Here is a 17,825-nt window from a genome sequence, read left to right as displayed (position 1 = left end):
CATGCTTTATATATAGCAATAATTATGTGATTGCATGATTATGTGCTTTTATTGCTACTGCATGCTATATATATGCAATTGTATTCTAGAATATCCTTAGTCAGAACCTGAATTCTCATGAGAATGCATGAGAATGCCTATCAGAGAAGGATGGAATAAATTTCTGCATATTATATTGTTTATGCACTAATCTGTTTGACAATCAGATATGCCTCCCCGTAAAGCACCGGTCATTAGACATCCATTAGTAGTTCCTCCAGCTGAACCAGTACAAGTACCACCGCCAATTGTTGAAACTCAGAATGCACAGGGTAGTACATCTACTGACCCGTTGGATCCTACTGCTACTCCAATGGAGACTTTGTTAAAGCGATTTCAGTCATTCAAACCGCCAAAACTGAAAGGAACAAAAAACTCAGTTGATTGTGAAAATTGGCTTGAAGATATAGAACAACTATTTGAATCACTTGACTATACAGATGATCGTCGTATCCGACTGGTAATACATCAACTTCATGAAGTTGCCAAAAGTTGGTGGATTACTACCAAACGGGCATTGGAACAATGAGGTACGATTATCACCTGGACTGTATTTAAAATTGAGTTCTATCAACGTTTCTTTCCAGTCTCCTACAGGAAGGATAAGGGTGCTGAATTTTCCAATCTAAGGCAAGGTAATTTGAATATCGAGGAATATGTGGCCAAATTTTCAAGTCTTTTGAAGTTTGCACCACATATAGCAGCTACTGATGAAGCAATGGCGGATCAGTTTATCAATGGCCTTAATCCAGAGGTGTTTACCTTGGTGAACAGTGGACGACCAAATACTTTTGCTGATGCCTTGAACAAAGCTAAGGGAGCCGAAGCAGGTATTTTGCGACAAAGAGGAACACCGTTCATTCCACAGCCATTTCCCTAGCCTGTATCAGCTTTCATTCCACAGAATCCGCCACAGTTTCAGCAAACATCTCCCCGATTTTAGGGAGGAAGCAGTGGCAGAAAGGATTCTAGATTCAGGCCAAAGGGAAAGCAATTTAAGAAGCCAGGTAGTAGTTCTTCAAGTTCTAGTGGACAGAGACAGTTTGGGGCAGGTCAGAGAACTGGTGAATCAGGAGCATTCTGTTTTAAGTGTGGTGGAAAACATTCAAGTGATCAGTGCAAGGGTGTGACAGGTAATTGCAATATTTGTCGTCAACCTGGTCACTATGCCAAGGTATGTCCTCAAAGAGCTATAGGTGAAAGTTCTTCTCGACCAATACCTCAGGCCGAAAGGCAATCAGTGCATTCATTTCAGCCTCAGCAACCTCAGCAACAGTCCAGAGGAGGAGGAAGCCAGACTGTGACTCAACCTCCTAGACAACAGGCTCGAGTTTTTGCACTTACTGAGGAACAGGCACAGGCGGCACCTGACGATGTCATAGTAGCTGCTTTATTTATGGTTATCCTGCCTATGTTTTGATAGATACAGGTGCATCTCATACATTCATCTCTGAAAAATTTGTTATGATGCATTCTTTATCTTCTGAGCCATTGCCTAATGTTGTTTCTATTTCATCACCATTGGGTGAAGGTATTATATCTATTCGAATGATTCGAAATTGTGCGTTGCAATATGACGGGAATGTGATTAATATAGATTGTATAGTACTTGGATTATCAGATTTCGATTGTATTGTTGTTATCGACATGTTAACCAAGTACAGAGCAACTGTAGATTGTTTCCAGAAAGTGGTTCGATTTAGACCAGAAATGGCATCTGAATGGAAATTCTACGGTAAGGGTTCTCGAGCCAAGATTCCTTTGATATCTGTGTTATCTATGACCCGTTTATTGCAGAGAGGGGCGAAAGGATTTTTGATTTATGCAGTCGATGTATTGAAATCCAGTCCAGCAGTAACAGATATTCCAGTTGTGCATGAATTTGCTGATGTATTTCCTGATGAAATTCCTGGTTTACCTCCAGTACGAGATATAGATTTCAGTATTGATCTCATGTCAGGTACGCAACCAATATCCAAGGCTCCTTACAGAATGGCACCTATTGAATTGAAGGAGTTGAAGGATCAATTGGAAGATTTGTTAGCCAAGGGGTACATTAGACCGAGTGTTTCACCTTGGGGTGCTCCGGTACTGTTTGTACGAAAGAAAGATGGTTCCATGCGCTTATGCATTGATTATCGTCAATTGAACAAGGTAACCATCAAGAATAAATATCCACTGCCTAGAATAGATGATTTGTTTGATCAGCTACAGGGTTCAGCTATCTATTCGAAGATTGATTTGCGATCTGGATATCATCAACTGAGAGTACGAGATGAAGATATTCCTAAAACTGCTTTTAGAACAAGGTATGGACATTATGAATTTATCGTCATGCATTTTGGTTTAACCAATGCTCCTGCAGTATTTATGGGATTGATGAATCGGGTATTTCAGAAATATTTGGATGACTTTGTCATTATTTTTATCGATGATATCTTGATCTATTCCAAGAATGTACATGAGCATGCTGAACATCTCCGACTCATTTTACAGACTTTGAGAAATGAGAAATTATATGCTAAGTTATCGAAATGTGAATTTTGGTTGCAGAAAGTTGTGTTTCTTGGGAATATTATTTCAGGTGATGGGATTTCAGTGGATTCAAGCAAGGTCGAGGCTGTATTGAATTGGCCTAGACCTACATCAGTACCAGAAATACGGAGTTTTATGGGCTTGGCAGGTTATTATAGACGTTTTATCAGAGATTTTTCCAGCATTGCGAAGCCTATTACACAACTGACTCAGAAGAATAAGCCGTATGTCTGGACTGAAGCCTGTGAAACTAGTTTCTTGGAGTTGAAGAAAAGGCTTACAAGTGCACCTGTCTTGACGATTCCATCAGGTACAGGTGATTTTGTTGTATATTGTGATGCTTCTCACAAGGGTCTGGGTTGTGTGCTTATGCAGAGAGGTCATGTTATCGCTTATGCTTCGAGACAGTTAAAGCCACACGAGACTCGATATCCTATCCATGATCTGGAGCTTGCCGCTATTGTCTTTGCATTGAAGATATGGCGACATTATCTTTATGGTGAGAAGTTTGAAATCTTTTCAGATCACAAAAGTTTGAAATATCTGTTTTCGCAATCAAAATTGAATATGAGACAGCGTAGATGGCTTGATTTATTGAAAGATTTCGATTGCGAGATTAAATATTATCCAGGAAAATCTAATGCAGCTGCGGACGCCTTAAGTAGAAAGGTATGTTCTTTATCCTTGTCTACGATAGGTGTATCTCAAATGGTGGAAGATTGTTGTCTTTCTGGATTAATATTTGCAACAGATATGCACCCTATCTGTGTTTGTGCTATACGAGCTGAGCCAGAACTTTTGATACGAATCAAAGAAGCACAGAAAGAGGATCAGAATATTCAGAATTCGATTGTTATGGTCAGATCTGGACATCAATCTGAATATCAGGTCAGTGCTGATAATGTGTTATATGTGAATAACAGACTTCTTGTTCCAGATGTTTCAGCTTTGAAACAACAAATCTTGAAAGAGGCTCACAGTAGTCGATTCAGTATTCATCCTGGTGGCAGAAAAATGTATAATGATTTGAAAATGCAGTATTGGTGGAAACAAATGAAGTCAGATGTGACTGAATTTGTAGCCAGATGTTTGAATTGCCAACAGGTAAAAGCAGAAAGAAAGAAACCAGGTGGTCTATTGCAGAGTCTATCAGTTCCAGAATGGAAATGGGATCACATTTCCATGGATTTCGTTACACAGCTACCACGTTCATCCAGAGGGTGCGATGCCATTTGGGTGATTATTGATCGTTTGACGAAATCAGCATGTTTTATTCCGTACAGAATGACATACAGACATGATCAGATGGCAGAAATCTACGTCAGAAAAGTGGTAAGATTACATGGTGTGCCTAAATCTATTGTTTCAGATCGAGACCCTAGATTTACATCACACTTTTGGCATAGCTTGCAACAAGCTCTTGGTACTCAATTGCATCTGAGTACAGCTTATCATCCTCAAACAGACGGACAGTCAGAGCGGACTATCCAGACACTTGAGGATATGTTGAGAGCTGTAGTACTAGATTTTGGTACTAGTTGGCAAGATTCATTACCACTTGCAGAATTCTCTTATAATAACAGCTATCAGACGAGCATTGAGATGGCTCCTTTTGAAGCATTGTACGGAAAGAAATGCAGATCACCGTTGTACTGGGATGATATCTCAGATGTTCCTGATGTTGGGCCTGATATGATCCGAGAAATGACAGAGAAAGTAAAGCTTATTCAGAAAAGAATGAAAACAGCTCAGGATAGACAAGCAAAGTATGCAAATATCAGACGACGACCTCTATCTTTTGATCAGGGAGACAGAGTTTTCTTGAAGATTTCTCCGTTTAGAGGTACGGTCAGATTTGGAAAGAGAGGAAAGTTATCTCCACGTTTTATCGGTCCATATGAGATTATCGAGAAGATAGGCGATCTTGCTTATCGACTTGCTCTTCCTCCATCTTTGTCTGGTATTCATGACGTATTCCATGTCTCTATGCTGCGGAAGTATCAGCCTGATCCTTCCCATATTCTTCAGCCTGATGAAGTTGAACTTGACGAGACTCTTAGTTATTTTGAGCAGCCTATTCAGATTCTTGATCGCAAAGACAAACAGCTCAGAAACAAAATAATTCAGCTAGTCAAAGTTCAGTGGAGTCGACATGGCATCGAAGAAGTGACTTGGGAGACTGAGTCAGACATGAGACAGAGATTTCCAGAGTTGTTTCATTTATGTGAGTTCTTATTTTGTTTTATGCTATTTCATTATCTTATGTGTATACAGATTGTCTATACAGCTTGCTTATGATTTCGAGGAAGAACTCATGTCTTAGTGGGGGAGAAATGTAAGGCCCGGGATTATTTAATTTTAATCCGAGAATATTTAATTTGGGAATATTTAGAGTTTAGAATTAAATTCTAATATTCTTAAATGAATAAGGATTGAAATTGAATTAAATCACTTTTCCGGGGACTGAATTGCAAATAGCTAAAAGTTCAGGGACTAAACTGCAATTTAGCCATATATATCTCAATTTCCACTTGAATTAAGCTGAATACACGTGCATATCAGATTTTGGAAAGGAAAAGAAACAGAGGAATCGTCCAAACCTTCAAGAATTCCATTTTCGTCCTGTTCAAGCTTCGATAACTTGCGTTCCGGTTATCAGAAATTCCAGATAAATATATATCTGCGATCACAGCTTCGAGACCTTCGATTTGGTACATGTTTTATTCACATATCTCAGATTTTATTTTTATGTGAAAGATGGAAAATTATGATTTTATCATATATGCGTATATCAGCTGTACCGATTGTGTATTCGCAGACGGTTCGACAAAAGAATGTCGTTCGGATTTTATATGAATTTGGGAAGAATAATTCGAACACTACCATGTTTGATTGATACTGATTTTTATGGTAATGAGATGATATGTTAGAGATTATAAGTTATTTGGATTGTTGGATTGATTTGGATATTGTTTGGATTGCCGGTTTTAGCCGTTATGCCGTCGATTTGCAAAATATCAAGACTTTGATATTGTTGATTGAACGAAGCATGGTTTGAATGGCATCTGATCTTGTTAGTTATTCGATATGTAATTTATCACCTTTCTATCGAAGTTGCCGAACTCGAGATCTCCGAGTCAAACCGAGAAGGATTTGAAGCAAGGTTTGCTAGCATTTGCACTTGAGATTGAGTTGAGAAGTGGAGCAACCTTTTGATATGAATTTTCATTGATGTACTTGCAGATTTGAAGTAATTTCAGACATGACATAGAAAGGTATAAATGACAGCAAATCCAGATGGGATAGAACGCTTGAAATAGCTTTCATTTCAAGTATTCCCATGTCAATCACATACTTGTTTCTTTATATTTCTTATGTGATTATTTGTTTGTACTGCTTTGTTTGCTTATATGCTTAGTTGTTCAAGATGTGCTTATAGCTTTTAATGCATACAGCTTATGTTGCATTCATCTTGAACTCCAGCCTTAATAGCACAGAGGGCAGCCATCGCCTAGAGTGCAGATGACGTTTGGAGAGCTGTAGTGAGTGGCATGGACTGTAAATTTATTTCTAGAGTCAGCTTGACTCATGGCACAGAATATGGATTTATGTTCAGAGCCAGAAGACTCACTATAGTTGTACCAAAGTCAGAGGACTAAAATACTTGATGCCGCCTCGAATGGGAGTATCGGTGGTTTGATAGTTATTTTATTCCTCGGGATCCCAAAGAACTAAGTTTTATTGATATCAGCTTGATAGCCTTCCTTTGCCATTTGCATTGCATTCACGTTTATTATCTCGCGTTTAAAGTTGTTTATACTGGGATTTTATTCTCACCGGAGTTATCCGGCTATTGCTTTGTTTTGTATGTGTGCATGGAAATAGGTGGGGCAGGAGCTAGTCATAAAAGACAAGGATAGCTCGAGATAGAGGCATAGCAAGTGAGGACACGGGCTGAAGTAGCACGACTTGTACTTTATGTTGTTGAACCATGCTAGAAGTGATACAAGAAATTTGTATATTATGGCTTGAATACATGCTAGTTTATGTTTATTATGTTTAGAAGCTTGTAAGACGTTATAAGATAGCATGTATTTGATTTTGTAGCATGTATAAAAGATTATGACTTGTTTATCCATTCTTTGGCAGCAGATTTTTGATAGCATATTCCCCGATCGAGCGAGACCCTGCCTTTTTAAAACAAAAATTTTTTTTAGCTCTTGTTTCTTTAATTCTTTTAAGTACTTGTTTAATTGTTAATTACAATAAATTGCCCTAAGATAAGATTAGCAACCCGGGTCCCCACAGATATGATCGAGAAAGACAACTCGATCCAAACAGAACTCACACTTAGATAGCTTGGCAAACAACTACTCAACACGCAAAATCTGCAAGACGATCCTCAAATGCTCTGCATGGTCAGTACGTTTCTTCGAATAGATAAGAATATCATCGATGAAGATAATAACAAACTCATCTAAAAAGCGCTGAAAGATACGGTTCATCAAACCCATAAAAACCGCTGGAGCGTTAGTCAAACCGAACGGCATGACTATAAACTCAAAATGACTATACCTCGTTTTGAATGCGGTCTTAGGAACATCTTCCTCTCGCACTCTCAGCTGATGATAACCTGACCTCAGATCGATCTTTGAATAGACAGAAGAACCCTGCAGCTGATCAAAAAGGTCATCTATTCGGGGTAAAGGATACATGTTCTTTACCATAGCCTGATTCAGTTGACGGTAATCAATACAGAGCCGCATAGAAACATCCTTCTTCCGAACAAACAGAACAGGAGCACCCCAAGGTGACACACTAGGTCTGATGTATCCCTTGGCAATCAAATCCTCAAGTTGCTCCTTCAATTCTCTCAATTCGACCGGTGCCATACGATACAGAGCTTTGGAAATAGGTTGAGTACCTGACACTAAATCGACGCTAAATTCGATCTCTCGAATAGGCAGCAATACAGGAATCTCTTCTGTAAACACATCAGAAAATTCTCTAACCACTGGTATTGTAGTGACCCAACCCGGATCCACTACCTAATCAGAGTTACAGTAAAAGCGCACGCAATAAAAGCTTAAAGCGTAAAGTGCGGATAATTAAAATACAACAAATCCAATCGGCAGAATACAACCGACGATATTGCAAAGATATAAGTACTGTTATACAACTAAATCGAAGGTTCAGGGTAAATAAATCCCTACCCTCTACAACTTCACACTCTCCCAAGCTCAATCCTGCTGAGAGCCGCCTGAACCGTCCAGCCTCAAACCTGCCCCGCCACAAGGTACACAACGAATACCCAAACACAGGGGCGTGAGCTAGAACGCTCAATACGAAGCAATGATATAAATACAAATATGCGCACACAGATAATTTAAAACTCAAGTGAAAACACTTGCTCATGGCACCGAGAATATACAGTACCGGCTAGAGAGCGACTCCGCGGGGTACTCGTATGCTCCATATCAGGGCTGAGCCAACCCCATCCTGACCCGAATCCAAACAGGATACAAGTCCCATATGGAAACTGTCATACCTGACTCGAGTCCAAAATGAGATCATAGTTCCCTATGGAGACTATCAATAACTCACATCTCTCCGGATGCAGTCACATGTAAAATCATGTATGTGCTAAGACGGTAAAACATGCTAAAACATGATAAAGCATATAGCACATACTCATGCAACATACATGCAAATATATCATGCCGGCTATCTCGGTCAGTATTTACGTACCTCTAATACTGCTGGACAAACCTAGCTCCACTGGCCTATACTCCAAGCCTACTAGTCCAGTCTACTGCTACTACAATGCAAATATCCATGCATCACTAATAAAGCTCTAAAAGCCTTAACTAAGCTAAAGCATACTCCTAAATAATTTTAGAATTCCAAAGCTATACCTGCGTCCATCGTTAGCCCTTTGCTGTCGATAGCCTCAAAACTAGGCCATAGATCCGCGACGACGTCTAGATCACTAAGACACTTCCGGATTCCCCGTAGGACGCCTAGATCTCCCTAGATCTGAGTTAGAAGGCTTAGGAATTGAGAGAGAAGAGAGGAAATGAGCGAGTCACAAATGAACCTCGGCTCCTCTATTTATATACAGCGTTCGGGCCGTCCGAACTCGGCTTCGGGCCCTCCGAACTGGTTCGGATCCTCCGATCATGACTTTGGATCGTCCGAACTTGATCGGATCGTTCGATCCTAACTTCGGGTCCTCCGAAGTCCCATCAATGACGTCAGCCATGATGTCACCTTGATGGCGTAATTGATGACGTAAGCCCTAATCCTGTTCGGGTCCTCCGATCCCACCGATGGAGCCTCCGATCACGTTCGGGTCCTCCGAACACCAGTTCGGAGCGTCTGAACCTCCCGAGCCATGCCCACCATGTTCGAGTATCCTGGATCTATTTCTGGAGTCCGTTAGTTCAACAGGACATCCCTAATCATGTATTAAGAACATGATCATGTGATTAATTACTCATTAATCACTAATTCGAGATGCGGGTTACTACATTCTCCCCCACTTAAGAAATTTTGTCCTCGAAATTAGAATCAGAGGAAAAAGTACGAAACTTAACATGAATGTTCTTTATTACAACTGAACAAGTACAAACTCGATACAAAGAAGTACAAAATCTCAAAATAACTCGGGTGCTCGGCTAACATCCGGCTCTCCAACTCCCAAGTAGCTTCCTCTATCCCTCTGCGTTGCCACTGTACCATCACCAACGGTATACGCTTGTTACGAAGTACCTTGTCCTTCCTGTCAAGAATCCGCAGGGGTTTCTCAACATACGATAGATTCCGATCTACCTTTACCTCGGTCGGATGCAAAATATACGACTCGTCCGCCACATACTGCCTCAACAAGGACACGTGGAACACATCGTGGATCTCCGAAAGATCGGGTGGCAAGGTCAGACGATAAGCCACATCCCCAACCTTCTCGAGAATCTCGAAAGGACCAATAAATCTAGGCGTCAGCTTACCCTTGCGACCAAACCTCATCACTTTCCGGAAAGGCGACACACGCAAGAAAACATACTACCCTACCTCAAAATGAAGTGGCCTGCGGTGAGTGTTCGTGTAGCTAGCCTGTCGATCCTGGGCTGCCTTAACCCAGCGTCGGATCAACTCTACTGCATCAATCATCTGCTGAATCATCTGAGGACCCTCAACCTGACGCTCGCCAACCTCGTCCCAAAACAAAGGTGTACGACAACGGCGTCCATAAAGAGCCTCAAATGGTTCCATGTCAATGCTGCGATGGAAACTATTGTTGTAGGCGAACTCCACCAAGGGTAAATTATCATGCCACGCTGGACCAAAATCCATCACCACCGCGCAAAGCATATCCTCTAGAGTGCGAATAGTACGCTCCGACTGTCCGTCCGTCTCTGGATGATAAGCCGTACTCAAGCTCAAAGTAGTACCAAGGGCTCGCTGGAAACTACCCCAAAATCTCGAGGTGAATCTTGGATCTCTATCGCTGACAATGCTCAACGGAATCCCATGCAATCGAACAACCTCCCGCACATACAATTGCGCCATCCTATCAAAGGTGTAATCGCGGTTATAGGAAAGAAAATGCGCTGACTTTGACAACCGATCCACGACAACCCAAATAGCATCACAATTTCTGGAAGACATAGGCAAATGGGTGACAAAGTCCATCGTCACATGCTCCCACTTCCATTCAGGAATCTCTAAGCTGTGAAGTAACCCTCCGGATCGTCTAAACCCTGCCTTGACTTGTTGACACACAAGGCATCGGGACACAAACTGATAGACACTGCGCTTCATCCCTTTCCACCAAAATCGAGTGCGAAGATCCTTATACATCTTCATGCTGCCTGGATGTACAGAGAATCGACTGCGGTGAGCTTGTGATAAGATATCATCCCTCAAAGTAAAATCCTCGGGTACCACAACTCGACCAGAAAGACACAACAGACCGTCTCCCTGCAAATGAAAACCAGAAGTTTTATCACTTTCAGCCAAACGGGTTAACTTCTGCGTCTTCAGATCAGAATTATGAGCTTCCCGGATTCGTCGATACAACGCTGGCTCTGCAAGCAAAGAAGAAACACGAATCCCTTGTTGTTCTTTCTTATGACGTAAATCTTTTTTTCTCTATAATTCATATTTTTTTAAAGATCAAATATATCATACAATAATTTCAAAAGTAGAAAGTAATTTATATCTTTTAAAACATCTCATTAATTTTTTTTTTTCTATGAATAAAATTGAAATAAATCACACTAATTTGTAGTGCAAATAAACGTTAGAAAAATTTACAAAAGCTCACTTAAAATTCACCTGCTCTCAATACCCAGTTTCATTCGAAAACACTCAGTTTTATTGAAAATACACTCTAAAAAAATGATATTTATCGACATAATTTTAAGGGTACTTATGGATTTCTCTCTCTTTCTTTTTTAATAGAGTTTTTAATTTTTTTAATCTATTTATTCTACTTATGTCTATTAGCCAAAAATTATATGTAAAATTAAAAAGAAAAAATAAAAATATGGAAGCCAAATCAAAAAATAAAGACGTCTTTATACCTTCATGTTTAAATAAAAATTAAAGACGCGAATATGAAATAAAAATATATTTATATTGATGATGATGAAAAAGCAACAAAAAATCATTCATTTGATAAAAAAGTGAGTAGTCGGTCATAATAATTGATACACATTTATCGAAATAATTAAATACAAACACACGTATCCAAATTATCATGTATCAATCAATAACCCTTCCATTATACATCAAATAATAAAAATAATAAAAAATTAGCTCTTATTTTTTTTCTTAAAAATATCATTTTTCACTAAACACCTAAACTGCAAGGTTATTAAATTTGATGGATTTAAATATATTATTAATGACCCTATTGAGTTAGTACAAAAATGACATAAACAACCTTATAAACCACAAATAAATAATAAGGTAAAATTATAAGCTCACAAATCAAACTCATATCTTACTATATTATTAAAGTAGAGGCCCTCTAATTAACAAACTTTTAATTAATTGGTGAACCTTTATTCGAAATTACCAATATCTCCTAACTTTATTTTCAATAAAACCAAAATTATTGGGCAAAATAGTCATTTTATACAGTTTCCTCTTTTCTAGCCATTAAAAGCTCACTTTGTGCTCATTGATATTATTTTATTTACAAATATGACACTCACTTTATAAGATATATATATTTTTTGTGAATATTTGTTTAGGAAAACGTTATATTTTTATAATTTTTTAATTTTTTAATTTATTATTTATTGTCTTTTTTAAAAAAAAAATGTACGAGCACGCAACGCGTGCAGCGGAATACTAGTATTTATGAAAGAAGAGGAGATGAGTAGTGTGTTGTGTTGTAGTATAGTATAATAAAATATAAATATAATATAATATAATATAAGTATATATTATGGAAATGAAAGGGTTTTGAGTGGCGGCCGTTGACTTCATCGCCTTTTCCTTTGGCAACGCCAGGGGTGGTTTGGTACGGTATACCGCATATCGTACCAAAAATTTTGATACTAAAATTTTTGATACGGATATCGTACCGAAAATCATGTCGGTATACTGAAATGTCTGTATGACATAAATCCATACCGATACCGTACCGAATACCGAAATTCGGTACGGTATCGGTATGATACCGTGTATACCGATTTTTTTATACTGTTTTTTTAAAAAAAAAATTGGTATACACGGTATCATACCGATACCGTGTATACCGATTTTTTTCCGATATATCGAAATACCAAAAATTCGAAAATCTTATACCGTATCAAAATTTTCGGTATATTCGGTTTTTTTGGGTACGATAAAGATGGTATGACGGTATTTCGGTATTTTTTACCAGCCCTAGGCAACTCTATAGGCGATAGAATATGAGCAATTATCGCGCGTGAGGTCCACAAAAAATACCGAAATGCCGTCATACCATCTTTATCGCCCTAGGCAACTCTATAGGCGATAGAATATGAGCAATTATCGACGCGTGAGGTCCACAAAAATTTATTAAAAAAGTAATAAAAAAAATACAGATAATTTCATCTTATCTTTACTGAAATTATCTCAATAATGTATTTAAAGGTGATGATTTATCAATATTTGTGGGATCTACTTAAAAAATAGTAAGACAGCCATGTATTGATAGATTTCAACTAGAGGTGTCAAGCCAATGACCTCTTGGTCAAATGGCATCACTTCTCCCACAATTAGGAGAGGTCTTGGGTTTTATGCCCACTAACCCCACCCCATAGTCAAAAAAAAAAAAAAAAAAACTAGAGGTGTCAAAATGGATTAGGCCCATCGGGTTGGCCCGCTCCGCCATACAAAAATGGTGGGTTGGGTTGGCAATTTCCCAACTCGCCTAAAAAGTGGGCCGGCCCGCCCCGCCCCGCCTAAAGGTTGGTTGTGGTGGGTTGCGGGTTGGCTCGCAAAAACCTGCCAATTTACACGTGAACTCGCCGGGTTGGGCCACCCCGCCACCTAAAATAGGTGGGTTGGGTTGATGTTTTCCCAACCCGCCTAAGAATAACACTCCTGTGAAACTATTTCACGGATCTTGGTTTCACGGGTCAACCCAATGCCCGAAATACCCGATCCAAATGACAATTGGATCTGAATTCTAATCACTTATCCCGCCTCTCTCACCCATTCTGTACTCACAAATTTATCGCTAACTTATACCCCAACTCCATTGCAGATTCTCGGAAATCTGTGGAGAAATCATGGCAGATCTTCATCTCGCTAAGTCAGAGGACGAGTAAGGTAATAGTTAAATCCTTTTTTATTTTGTGAAAATGAGTTTATGTTCGGATCTGAAATTCTTATTCTTGAATCTTTTCAGCGCTTCCATTGAATTTGTAATTTGAGTTATTATGTTCAAGATGGATCCTTGAGGAATAAATGTTGTAATGATTGAATTTTATTTTGTTCTTCTATTGATTCTATTTCAAATCTGGTCTTGATCTTGATTGAACTCGTGCCCGTGCCCGTGCCCTAAATCCATCGCCTACTTTTTGATTGAACTCCTGCCCTAATTTGAGTTTCCAGATTTCAATTCACATATAATTTAGTTATTGATGTGCATAACGGAGAATTATCCTTGTGTTGATCCACCATATACATACATATGTGTTTGAACTTTGAAGTGGTGTTCCAACCACTTACCCATCAGATACTTGATCAAGTTTTTAAACGAAGTCGGATTTTATCTTTATCGATATAGAAAGGTTTTATGCATGCCCTGAGGTTTAAATTGAAATCTGGAAACTCTGCTGTATGTTGCTAGTATTTGTGGTACAGACACCGAACAACTTTGTGCAAGGTTTAAGGCTGTATCATGGTGTTTATATTATGCAGAATTTGCCCTATATGTAAACACTCTTCCATTGGAATCTGTAAACAGGGATGATTATTGACTAACCAAATGCCGCGAAATATAATTGTCTCAAATAAGCAACTCGTCTCTGTTGCTCATGACAAAATGGGTACTGTAAAGGGTCAGAATACCGATAACTTATGGTCATGAAATAACTTGCAAGATGAATATATTTTAATTTCTTGACTCTTTAATTATTTGTTTTTTAGTTCTGAGAACAAACTTGACAACAAATTACTTAATGGTTTTAATTTTTGGAGAATCTGAATGCAACACACTGATTCTTGAAAAATACTAGGATTTATACAAAAATTGAAAAATCTTTTGATCCAACATCACATCTCATGCTGGCAGGCCTTGTATTGCGTGTCAAAAACATTGGCAGAGGAAGCTGCATGGAAATTCTCCAAAAAAAATGGAATCGACTTGGTAGTAATCAATCCTGGATACATGATCGGTCCTCTCCTTCAGCCTACACTCAATACCACTTCTGAGGAATTTGTGAGCTTGATCAAAGGTGCGTAAAAATATTTGTACGTCTTTTCGTCGTTTCAGATTTCTAGAGCATTTTAACTTATTCTATTACAATTTACAGATAAGAAAATATACTCACACTATGTGTTTGATGACGTGAGAGATGTTGCTCAAGCACATATTTTGGCATTTGAAAATCCTTCAGCTAGTGGCAGATACCTTTTGACGGGAAAAGCGCGACTTCCCAAGTAAGTTTTGGAGGCTTTACAGAAGCATTGTCCTTCTCTGGACCTTCCCAAAATGTAAGTTTTTCATATGTTCAAACAGTTTAAGAGTTCCCACTCTCCCCATTGATCCTTCATTTCTCAAGAAAATCAACTTCTATATGTTTATTGTGTGCCTTAAAAACGCGATGCTGGAACGTCACCATCCTTTCTTAAACTTTCACACCATTTATATACAATCACTTTACTTTATGTACAAGACAGGAAAACTAAGTTCAGACATATAATTCTGTTGTCGGATTTCTTATTCAATAGCAACATATTTATTGAAAGCATTCGAGTATCTCATGTTCTACAAATGTTAACTGGCTTAACACATTTTCACTTATTACGATCGAACTTTCCAGTTATGCAATAAGAGAGCACAAGATTTGGGCGTCGTTTTCACGCCATTGGAGACGAGCTTGAAGGATATGGTTGAAAGCTTGAAAGATAGAAATATATTGATCGGGATTCGTATCTTCTCATAATCCATGCATGTTTGACATTTATGTTTTTGGTAAAAGTATTAGTTTTTACTCAATGGGATTGTAAAAACGATATTAAATAGTAGTTTTTAAGTCAAAACATATTAGTTTTTATGGTAAAAATATTAGTTTTATGTAAAAAAATATTTATTTGTAATATATGTTTATTTGACATTTACGTTTTTGGTAAATGACAAAGTATTATTTTTATGTCAAACGAATTAGTTTTTATGTCAAAAGTATTAGTTATTCAGTCAGAAGTATTAATTTTAACGTATGCTTATTTGACATCAAATAATACTTTTTATGTCAAATTACATACCTTAGAAGTAATATTTTTTAACAGAAACATAATACTTTTGACCAAAGAAATAATACTTTTAATAGCAAAATGAATATTTTATGTCAAAACTTGCATACGTTCGAACTAATATTTTTCACATAAAAACTAATATTTTTATCATAATAAATAATATTTTTCACAGAAGATGTTATATTGGGAAACAATAAGTAAAAGACGGAACAAAGATGTTCGTTCTGTCTTCTTAAGCAATGAATTCATATTTTGTTATTAACGGTTTGAGTTATGTAAATTTTCCGATTTTTCCAAATTAATTGTTTCGTCATTTGGATTATATCATTGTTATACTAATTAGGAAGCTTGATGGAGTATTTTCTTATTTGAGATATAAGTTTTTTCTCAATTGTAATACTATGAAGCGATGTTGGTTATTTCGTTTGAATATGCTATATTCGATTGTTTTTCTTTCTTATTTGTTTTTCATTTGGTTTCTTTCCTCGGGAAGCTCCATAAACTCTAAGTTATTACCTACTGATGCAATTTTCCTTGTTCAATTATGCTTATAGCTGGATTAGTATAATTATATGTGCGACTTGCTAGTTCATATTCAGTTGTCAACTTGGTTTGTGTGTCTAGATCGAGCTCGATTGTTCCCCTGCTCGAGTGGAAAGAGAAGTTTGAGAATCTCGAGTTGGAAATTCACCAGTGTTACAAATTTCAATCTCGACTCTCTGAACAACTCGCCATTGAAGTGGCTTACTCCAGAACTACTAAATCCTTACTGCAGAAGATATTGTTTTCAAGCGGTGTTGTATGGTGTGTGTACATACATATATGTTGTCAATTGGTGATATTGTTTAGTTAAATAAGTTTCAAGACAGGACCCATATTAATTCGAGATTTCCAAATATATAATGTTAATCAAAGTTAAATCGTTCCAATAACTATTAGGAAACAATGTTTATCTTAATGACGTTTTTTTGGAGTATTAGTGTTTTTTTTATCATTAAAACTAATATTTTTATCATAAAAACTAATATATTTATTGTATGCTAATCTGACATAAAAAAATATTACTTTTTATGTTACAAGTATTATTGTTTATGATAAAAGTATTAGTTTTAATAATAACATTATTAGTTTTTGTGTGAAAAATATTATTTCTAATGTGTGATAATTTGACATAAAAATTATTATTTTTTCTGTGAAAAATATTACTTTTTTTGTCAAAAATATTAATTTTTATGTGAAAAATATTATTTCTAACATATGATAATTTAACATTGAAATTATTATTTTTTCTGTGAAAAATATTAGTTTTTATGATACAAGTATTAGTTTCTATGTGAAAGATATTATTTCTAAATATGCAAATTTGACATAAAATAATATTACTTTCTGTTAAAAGTAATATTTTTTGGTCAAAAGTATTAATTTTTATGTTAAAAGTATTCTAACATTTGTAATTTGAAATAAAAAGTATTAATTTCTTCGTGAAAAATATTACCGTTAATATTAAAAGTATTAGTTTTTATTATAAAAATTCTAGTTTTTATGTGAAATATTTTTTCTAATGTATGCAATTTGACATACAAAGTATTATTTTTTCTTTAGAAAGTATTAATATTCTGGTAAAAAATATTAGTTTTTACATTAAAAACATTACTTATAAAGTATGCTAATTTGACATAAAAAATATTAATTTTTATGTGAAAAATATTCTTTTTATGTTAAGATTATTAATTTTTTTGTGAAAAATATTTCTTCTAACGGACACAAATTAACATAAAAAATATTACTTTTTCTATTAAATATATTATTTCTTTGGTCAAAAGTATTATTTTTTTATGATAAAAATATTACTTCTTACATATTTCAATTTGATATTTTAAAAAAAAATTATGTGAAAATTTTATTTTTATGTTAGAAGTATTAGTTTTTATGATAAACGTATTAGTTTTTATGTGAAAAGTATTAATTCTGTGAAAGACTCGACAGCAGATGACACCGAACGGTTCCGTATTTCACTAAACCAACCTCTAACAAAGGCAGCAAGATTATGAAGCATCAAACCAAATACAGAACCTGCTAGAGAAGCCATTTTGTTGGGGACAGTGATTCTACACAAAACAACACTGAATTAGAAGTGATACCATGCACTGCAACACTTGCTGCACTTCTGCTGGAATTTCAACTTCTTTTTTTTGTGGAGTTGTTGCCCATGCATAGCTCCAATGGAATGTGTTGATAAAGGCAATCGAGTACTATTGGATCAAGAATACCAGAGGCTTTACATCAAA

General features: G+C 36.7%; 1 protein-coding gene across 1 annotated transcript; it reads left to right on the top strand.

The window, feature by feature from the left end:
• Positions 1-13,263: 13,263 nt before the first annotated feature.
• LOC140876235 (phenylacetaldehyde reductase-like) lies at positions 13,264-15,419 on the top strand. Its single transcript, XM_073280143.1, has 4 exons — positions 13,264-13,386; positions 14,354-14,516; positions 14,595-14,721; positions 15,105-15,419. Exons 2-4 carry the CDS (start codon positions 14,450-14,452, stop codon positions 15,163-15,165), a joined length of 255 nt encoding a protein of 84 aa, XP_073136244.1. The 5' UTR covers positions 13,264-13,386; positions 14,354-14,449; the 3' UTR covers positions 15,166-15,419.
• The last annotated feature ends 2,406 nt before the right edge of the window (positions 15,420-17,825 follow it).

The sequence above is a fragment of the Henckelia pumila genome, chromosome 1 (assembly GCF_033568475.1).
Source record: "Henckelia pumila isolate YLH828 chromosome 1, ASM3356847v2, whole genome shotgun sequence".
In the NCBI taxonomy this organism is placed as follows: domain Eukaryota; kingdom Viridiplantae; phylum Streptophyta; class Magnoliopsida; order Lamiales; family Gesneriaceae; genus Henckelia; species Henckelia pumila.
The sequence above is the reverse complement of the archived record's forward strand: the minus strand, read 5'-3'. Positions and strand labels throughout refer to the sequence as shown.

What these genes read in the sequence shown, in the direction of transcription:
- LOC140876235 (XM_073280143.1), top strand. Translation starts at nt 14,450, where the DNA reads ATGATCGGTCCTCTCCTTCAGCCTACACTCAATACCACTTCTGAGGAA. An exon ending in ATTTGTGAGCTTGATCAAAG is followed by an intron (nt 14,517 to 14,594) that starts GTGCGTAAAAAT and finishes TACAATTTACAG; the next exon opens with ATAAGAAAATATACTCACAC. An exon ending in GGAAAAGCGCGACTTCCCAA is followed by an intron (nt 14,722 to 15,104) that starts GTAAGTTTTGGA and finishes CGAACTTTCCAG; the next exon opens with TTATGCAATAAGAGAGCACA.